The sequence below is a fragment of the Cupressus sempervirens genome, chromosome 11 (assembly GCF_028749045.1).
Source record: "Cupressus sempervirens isolate cs-2001-9-10 chromosome 11, ASM2874904v1, whole genome shotgun sequence".
NCBI classification, from domain to species: Eukaryota; Viridiplantae; Streptophyta; class Pinopsida; order Cupressales; family Cupressaceae; genus Cupressus; species Cupressus sempervirens.
The window spans coordinates 302,059,271-302,068,228 of NC_143128.1; the positions used below are offsets into that span (position 1 = coordinate 302,059,271).

Consider the following 8,958-nt stretch of genomic DNA (forward strand, 5'->3'; position numbering starts at 1 on the left):
ACTACCACAACATCAGCAATTGATGTAGCATAATTTGATGCATGCATTTAGTTGGCTGACCTCATACATGTAACTATGTATGATTACTTACTCGAACATCTAATCTTCAACTTTTTCACATCCACAATTTATTGTATTTTATAAAGCCATTTACTTCCAACCAAAAGATATTCCAATTTAAACATATTCAGAAAGTGAAACCAAGCAAGTTTACTATCAACACTGATCTCTTGCCAATGCAGTAACTGGACTAAATATAGTTACAGTATAATATTTACTAAATTTGAATCCAGAAAAGAAAAACTTAAAACCTGAGCAATATCAATGCAACAAGAGAAAAGCAATTCCTTCAAATAGATTTTTTTTTTTGAATGTCACTCAAACAGAAAACTGGGAGGAAAACCTTTGATTAATCAGTGTCCGCAAACGAGAAGCCTTCAATGAAGGAAATTGCAACTTGTCTCGAAAAAGAGGATTTGCTTCTATAAGTTTCTTGAGCTCCAGTAACATTATATTCCTAGCTGCCTTGGTATCCGCATACTTGGAAAGCTGTTCATTTTCTCTATTGTTTATTGCAACAAAGTATTAGAATCCAAAAACACAGCACAAAACATAAAATTAACCATGAAAATTTAAATTGATAGAGAAACTGGTTCAGTGCCACAAACCTGAAATTATCTAGAGTGAGTAGTTGGGTAATCTCCTTGAAGAGCTCCTCATTGAAGGAAGCAAAAACTCTCAAATCTTTCACTAGTATTTCTACTGCTTTAGCTCGGTCTTGTCTGAAGGAAATGCATGAAAGTAAGGGTAAACATTAATATATTGACCTTAAAGTCTTCAGTAAAGACATTATTTATATGGTAACTTTTACAATTCTATCGCACAACATTAGCTTGTAACAAAAAGTGATCCCACTGACAACGAAACACCTGGGAAAATAATTTCCTTTATATTTTCCAGAAACTAAGTTCATTATGCTTCTCCAAGAAATTAAAGTTCAAAAATTCAATAGGATCAACTCTAAGTCTAGACTCCTCAAATATGCAAACATATATTATATTGCCAATGAAAGGGCTGCCCAGGCCTAATATTTGTGACTAAGTCATTAAAATGTGCTGTGTGCACCTAATGCAATATTGCAATGTCATGTAGGATACAAATAACCAAAGACATAAGAAAACAGACATTATTATTAAACCTTTAACACTTGACTAAATGAAAAAATGCATTATACAATGTCATCCATTTAGTAGTAATATCATACCTAGAGCATACAGAAAATAATAAGGAGAAGAAAAACATCAAATCAAGGTAAACAGATATTTAGTATAAATCCACATCACAACATGATTTTTTGCCAAAGTGGATCAGATCAAAAGCTCCAAATGTTTGTTAATTTGTAAAACAGCTCTCACATTTCAAATACATCTAACTCGAAACAAGGAACCTTATCTCTCTGTTAGTGAACAGATTGTCTTTTCCTACTAAAACAACAATTCAATCTATGCCCAAGGCTCGGAAAATCCAATAAAGTTCATAGCAGTTGGGTAAACATTGTGTTATTTGTTTCCCTCTGAATTTAACAGGTACAGCTCCCTTTACAAAAGATTTATCAATAAACTCTAAAGATCAAAATTAACTAAATGCACACTTTTGCCAGAAAGTGCATAAGGAACGCTCATGTACTCTTGGGTATTGAGGTAATAATTTATATACTCAAAGATTCAATGAATGAAAAGCTCATAGTCTTTCCACAAACAAGCAGGATTTAACTAAGGAATTTGAACTCTACAATAATTCAGACTAACCTTGGAAAGAGATAAATGAAAATGAACAACAAAGAAATAGCAATAGATGTCACACAGAACTAATCACCACAGTTCACAAAGTAACTATGATTGAATCCACTTTAAACACCAAGTTTTATAGCACAGCAAAATGTGATATATATATATATATATATATATATATATATATATATATATATATAAGGTTTCTTTAGCACCAAGTCATTTAAAAAAGCGTTCCCAAATATATGAATATCTGTCTATCGCTACTTCCAGATAATTAACTTAAAACAGTACTAACTTTATCAAAGTATATTTTTGGCTGCTAAAAATCTAACCCCTAACTAGCTAAATGCTCCAGCATTTATCATCTCATTACAAACCCGAAAAGGCCTAACACTAAAGCCCAGCCTTTCGGTTAGAAACAATTGTGAGAACAAGAAACAGTTTTTAAAACAACTTGGAAAACAAAATAGAAAATAACTGCTGTCAACTAAACACCATCGCCAGTATTCCCTCCATCCGCCGTAATCTGCTTCACCAGTTTCTAGCTCATGAAGGCGTTTGTGAACTCCTATATTGCATGGGAGTGAGGATTCTTCAGGCTGAGTAACTTTGACCTGCAAGCATCCTTTTGTCATTTTAGCTCTTTAATCCTTCAGCTTTGTCTTGGCTTGAGATTCTTGTTTAAATATAACATCGATTTGATGTTTGCCAAGGTAGTGAAGTCTCCGAGGGTAGGCGTGTCGTTTTCTTTGATTTCTGTCCCAGCATCATTGAAGTCCTTGATCAAAACCTCGGAGTCCATGTTACCATCTTCGAATTGCAGGATTCTAGTAGGGTTGACAACCTGCATGTCCTTTAGGAGTTCTTTGTGCATTTCTATGATTTCGGTTTCCACTGATCACATTTCTTCAATGGCTCCTTTGTAAATTGACTCCTTCCATCCCATATTGCTCTTAAGAATGAAAAGCGTGCATGAATCCACAGTTTTCATCGGGTTTTCATTTAGAAACTCCAATACCCCGTGTTTCTCAACTTCATGAACCTAGAACACAATGGCTTGGCAGCGATTTTAGTCAACTTCCCATACTGGCACAAGGGTTTGAATTTCACCCAACAACACTTCTCCTTCGGTAAATGCAGTGGTAAAATCTAAAATGAATTTACTACCTTATTTTACAATGGATGCCACCCATTCCTGTACTGCGTCTAAGAGTAGCTTACCCCTTTGCATCTGTTTAACCAACTATTGGTTGTCTGAGGAATTAGGGTCAAAAGACTGTGGGGTCTAGACCAAGGGAAGGGCACCTAAATTCATCAATGAATCTATATAAGCCGCCATGGTGATTACCAATGCCTTTAAATCTTTCTTCTCCTTGTTGTCCCTTTCTGATTGAGTTAGCATATGGTCTGCAGAGAATTTAAAGAAATGATTACAGGTGTCTCTAGTAATGGCCCCTAATTCTACAATCGTGACCTTAAAGCCTTCTGCATCAATTTCTCCGGATTCATCTTTCTGTTTGTATGCAGCCACTTCTGCGATTACCCTTCCGGTCACTAGATCTTTGATCAGGCGCGCATCACTCTTCATCTTTTTACTCTTAGAACCACAAGTTGCATACTTAGTGACAATATCTTTAACAAGTGTAGACACAGGCTGCAGGGTTCGCTTCTTACTGACTAAATTAGACAGCCATGATGGAATAGTAGGAGAAGCGGTCATCCCTTGACTTCCCCTGGGAGGAATCATGAACTTAGGTTGATCCAACCTAGGAGCTTCTACTAACTGCACATCACCATACTGAGTATCTAAGACGCTGAGTTCTTCTCCCAGACCTTGTCCTTGAGCCAACATTTTCTCTTTTTAAATCTCCTGTTGCATGAGTGCCTCAGATTTAGTCTTTGACCTGGTCCTAGGGGTCATGCTTCGTTTAGGGGACGGTGTTCTTTTCTGCTTATTGGGAGCCAAAGTACCACCTATAATTTGCCGAGAGAAAACCAAACCTTTTTCCTTCGCTTATTGCTGCTCCTCCTTCAATTTGCACTTTCACATGATAAAACAATGAAATGGGAAACTCATACTTTAAAAAAGGAAAGGAGTCATATTGGCGAAAGTACCGCCTCATTATGAGGTATTCATGGTGATTTCATTGCGGCTTGATTTGCACGCTTGAAACTGTGATAGGACACCTTCATTAAATGATCATCCTTCGCGAGTGTCCTTGCAATAATTACAAATTTCTAACAAATAATCCAACCTCTGGACGAAAGATTTGCCTTTTTTAATCATGATGACAACTAATATCATGTCTCAGACAAAATTTAAATCCGACATAATCCCCAATCATTACTCCTGACGTCTTAATTAGTTTCTCGGGGACCGGACGTCCTTGGAGAATCATTAATGCTTGCTTAAAAATCTTCAGCAATTGAACTACTTTGAACCGAGGTTCGAAGCGGTTCAAAGAGGTTCAAACAAACATTTTCATTATGCTCAACGGGTCCCACCTGCAGAAAATAATTAGTATCAAAACCTTTGGTTGAACTACTTTGAACTACTTCGAACCGATGTTCAAAGAGGTTCAAGACATGAGAGTTAATGGCACAAGAGAGTGTTAGCCTTAATTTGAGTCGCCATAATTTAAACTCTCTCCGGTTTCCTTTGAAGCACGAAGTCATACATTGAACAAGCCTTTCTCGGTTTCATATCTTATGAATATCCTCAATCCTTGCATATAGAGATTAATCCTGTGATGTCCGTCGCAACTCTCATGTCTTGAACCTCTTTGAACCTCTTTGAACATTGGTTCGAAGTAGTTCAAAGTAGTTCAACCAAAGGTTTTGATACTAATTATTTTCTGCAGGTGGGACCCGTTGAGCATAATGAAAATGTTTGTTTCAACCTCTTTGAACCGCTTCGAACCTCGGTTCAAAGTAGTTCAATTGCTGAAGATTTTTAAGCAAGCATTAATGATTCTCCAAGGACGTCCGGTCCCCGAGAAACTAATTAAGACGTCAGGAGTAATGATTGGGGATTATGTCGGATTTAATTTTTGTCTGAGACATGATATTAGTTGTCATCATGATTAAAAAAGGCAAATCTTTCGTCCAGAGGTTGGATTATTTGTTAGAAATTTGTAATTATTACAAGGACACTCGCGAAGGATGATCATTTAATGAAGGTGTCCTATCACAGTTTCAAGCGTGCAAATCAAGCCGCAATGAAATCACCATGAATACCTCATAATGAGGCGGTACTTTCACCAATATGTCTCCTTTCCTTTTTTAAAGTATGAGTTTCCCATTTCATTGCTTTATCATGTGAAAGTGCAAATTGAAGGAGGAGCAGCAATAAGCGAAGGAAAAAGGTTTGGTTTTCTCTCGGCAAATTATAGGTGGTACTTTGGCTCCCAATAAGCAGAAAAGAACACCGTCCCCTAAACAAAAAAGCATGACCCCTATACTGTTTCATTTTGCATTTCAAACCAATCAAAAAAAAATGAACCATTTCTTGATGTCTGCACCCCAAGAGTGCAAGCAATATACACTGACATACACAAAGTGGATGCATCTAATGTGCATGCTCACAAGGCATAGACAAGATGGTTTAGCTGTTCAAAGTCACCAATAATGCTCATAAATTTGAATCCCTGGCTTCCCTGCTTTAGCCATTGCATGAGTAAGAACAGCTCGTATGACTAGAGCTTATGAAGGCCAAATTATTAAAACCTCGCAACTAAGGAGTTGGCTAGTGCCAATTCATTTGTATCAAAAAACAAAATGCATCTAATGTGCACCAGATCAATACCTGGAAGTTGTGCCTGAGAATGAAAGAAAACAATTACAAGATACTAAATTAATGAATAGTTATTGACACCAATAAAAAATATAAAAGCTATGTTAATGTCTCGGGTTGCATATATATGTGTGTGTGTGCGTGCTTGTGTGTGTGTGTGTGTTTGCACGATGACATTTGAATTCCACAACATAGTAACATGGCCCTTGTGTTCTTTAACACAAGAAATGAAGGTGAATTGGAAAGGTTTGGCTTTGCACACAAGCTTGGTGATGAGGTTTAAGCCTTAGGGTTATGTATTTATGCCCATCTGCACAACAAATGCAAACGGATTGGTAAAAATTGACTTTGCACCCAAGAATGATAACAATGTCAAAACATAATATATGGTGCTAACAATCACTTACAGAACAAATGCTGGTGGATTGACCAGATTTGACATGCCGATGAAACTTGATGACAGTATCACATTGTGATGTGAATATCAGGATTTAACTGTGTGATTTTTGAGTCAAACTTGATGACCCATGTTTCATGAGTAGTGATTCAACATGAATCCATCTCTCATGAGAATGAATGGAACACTTAGCACTCATTGGATCTAGGTGATGCTCACAGGGGTGAAGCACCGGGACTTCCCGGGAGGTCACCCATCCCAGTACTACTCCAGCCTGAGCGCGCTTAACTACGGAGTTTCCTCCACAGTTAAACTCAAAGCTTGCAACCCCATTTGCAAAACCTTCACCAAGTGTTGTGACTAGCTGTGGAAATCATCTCCTACTTATCGACAGTATCACAACCAAAGGTTATAGTGTTTGTGTTCTTTTACACAACAATTGAAGCAGATTGGCAAGGTCTGACTTTATTTCCAACCTTGGCAACAGTCAAAACCTAAGATACCAAGGTTGAATAACATATTTGGTACGTTGGAAAGAAATATCATCGTGTGCCTCCCTCTACCTTTTACCACTGTTTCCATGTACTACGATTTAAAGGTAACAAGAGAGGAAAAAGAAAAGACCAAAAAGGTCACGAGGATTCAGTCTACTCCAGAAAGCAAGCTCGTTCTCGTTCTATTCATGTATAATTGGGCTCCATCCCTGGAAAGTTTCTCAGAGGGGAAATTATAATTACCTTTTTGGTCCCTTCCTCCCCCTAGTAAAAACAATTTTCGTCTTAATCTCATTTCACTAGGAATATCAAGCTTAAAAAACTCATGCGGTATATCAAAATGCTCGAGAATGTTTTCCAATATCCACCAAAAGAAAATTTCTCTTCAACAATCATAATTCGCAGAAATATAGCAGTCAGTAGAACCCCTGTAAATCTGAACGTAGAGCTCGCCAAAATAGTTCTAGCCATGCATGCTTAAGTCAAGAGAGCTGGTCAGAAGACCTTAAAGAAACAGCGAAACAAATTCAAACAAAAAAATCAAGCATGAGCATTTACTCACTTGTCGAGAGCCTCTAAATATTTCTGCTTGCGTATTTCGAAATAGATCTTCATGGAGTAACGATTGTCCTCCACTTTGGTAAAACCCGAAAGGTATCTCTCTACCTCCTCCCACTGCCCATTCTGCACTTGGTCCTCAAAGTGCTTCATGTTGAAATAAAACCCCGATTCCTGCTCCAGCCTGACAGAACCCCCAACCAGATACAACAATCAATCAAAACCTTTCAAAAAAACAAATTCAGCTACGTTAAAATGCATAAACTCCTTCCCCTCATTCCTAGGTTTTACAGTCAGATGTTTTTTCCTTGTAAACATTTCGCTTAATTGGTATAAATTTCCCATTTGTTCCCTAAATAAACCATACATTTCTCAGAAGAACTAAAAGAAAAAAATCAACTTACTTGTGAACAGTTTCCTTAAACTTTTCTTCATCCAGAAATTGCAAAATCAGAATCACCAGCTCACGGCTGAGAGACGTCATGTAAGCGGTTCGGCTGTCCTCTGGGTCAGCCTATTCAACCAAAAAAAAATTAATCTAGACCTACGTAGCTCTCGCTTGCAGAGCCTTACAGCTAAAACTAGAGCTTAAATTTTCTTTAATCCTCCACTCTGAGCCGCTACAAAAAGCTCGGATCCAACGACATCGGTAAGCCGGCCTGAACAGCGACCCAAGAAGAAAGAGCGGCGAGATTTTCTATGACTCGCCTTCCAAGCAGGGGCAAAGGTTGAGTTTCAAATCTCGTGCAACTTCAAAATAGACGTGCCGTATGCATTGGGGCGAACATTTTGTCAAACACTACGTGAAAGAGGAAGGAAAAAAGGAAAGGAAGGAAAGGGTTCATAAAAGGAGCTTTCAATTCACTGGAATAAATTTATGACCAGACAAAACAACCAACTAGCCAACGTCGGTGTAAATCTGCTTATCGTATGATAACCCATTCGCCTTATATGGCTGATATGCAGGATGTGGAACTGTACTTATCTGCCGTTGCTGTCGGACGGAGAGTCGAGACGTATTCAGGCAGTCAACGGACGTGGCCGTTAAATGACGTCGTACGGATACCCGTGACTCGAGCGTTTGCGCAATAAATCTCGTTCCATTGGGAAGAGGTGAAATAGTTGGCTTTTAATGCCTCAGTTAATCAAGGTCATAGTAGGGTCACCAGGCGGGGTTAGTTGATTCTTGTTTTTCTCCTTGTTTTGTTTGTACTAGGTGGGATCAAGGAATATTGGTGGCAATTGCATCTCCTGGCTAAAAACAAAACATCACCTACTACTAGGTACGTGCGTTGGGGGGAAGAATCAGGCGTAGACCTTAATGAGAGGGGAAATGAGAAAACACCCAAGGTTTAGGCATTTGGATAAACAATTGATTTAGATATTTAATGTTGTTGTAAATGTGAAAATGAATGAAATGCTTGTGTATTGAAATTTGATTATGATAGAAGAGAATATATAGTGATGGAAAGGGGGAGGGAAAATATTTTTTTAGTTTGTGATACAAGTCATATGTTTTTGGTTTACATATGGTGATACAAAAATGAGACTACATTATATTCTTTAAGAGAGGCACCTAACTATGTTACAAATGATGCATGCATACCTTACCTTCTCATGGCATTTAAACTTGTGACCTCTTTTTCAATAGTACAACTCCTCCATCATAAGGCCAACTTACACGTACACTAGGATTTAGTCCTAAATCATATAAACCAAAAACACAAAATCAAATCTAATAGAATTAAGCAACCATGGTTACGCTAGGCAAAGTAGGATCATTATCATCTGGTGCATTTGATATCACTTAACACATGTAACATAATATTCATGTACATCAATGCATAAAGCTATCCTCATGCCTTCATTTACGGTTATCGTGTCTACTGTGCATCACTACTTGTGTACACATTGTGACCTTAC

At 37.8% G+C, this 8,958-nt stretch overlaps 1 protein-coding gene across 2 annotated transcripts in view; it reads right to left on the reverse strand.

Moving 5' to 3' along the window:
• Positions 1 to 8,125, reverse strand: part of LOC149529327 (protein TPR3-like) — a 68,461-nt gene extending 60,336 nt beyond the window's left edge. For both annotated transcript variants that reach the window (XM_089808892.1, XM_089808891.1), the window contains exons 1-4: positions 7,440 to 8,125; positions 7,040 to 7,219; positions 669 to 782; positions 404 to 562 (exon numbers count right to left, since the gene is read on the reverse strand). In XM_089808892.1, coding sequence (XP_089665018.1) covers positions 404 to 562; positions 669 to 782; positions 7,040 to 7,219; positions 7,440 to 7,519 — 533 coding nt within the window. In that variant the 5' untranslated portion in view covers positions 7,520 to 8,125. The remainder of the gene's footprint in view (positions 1 to 403; positions 563 to 668; positions 783 to 7,039; positions 7,220 to 7,439) is intronic.
• Positions 8,126 to 8,958: the final 833 nt, after the last annotated feature.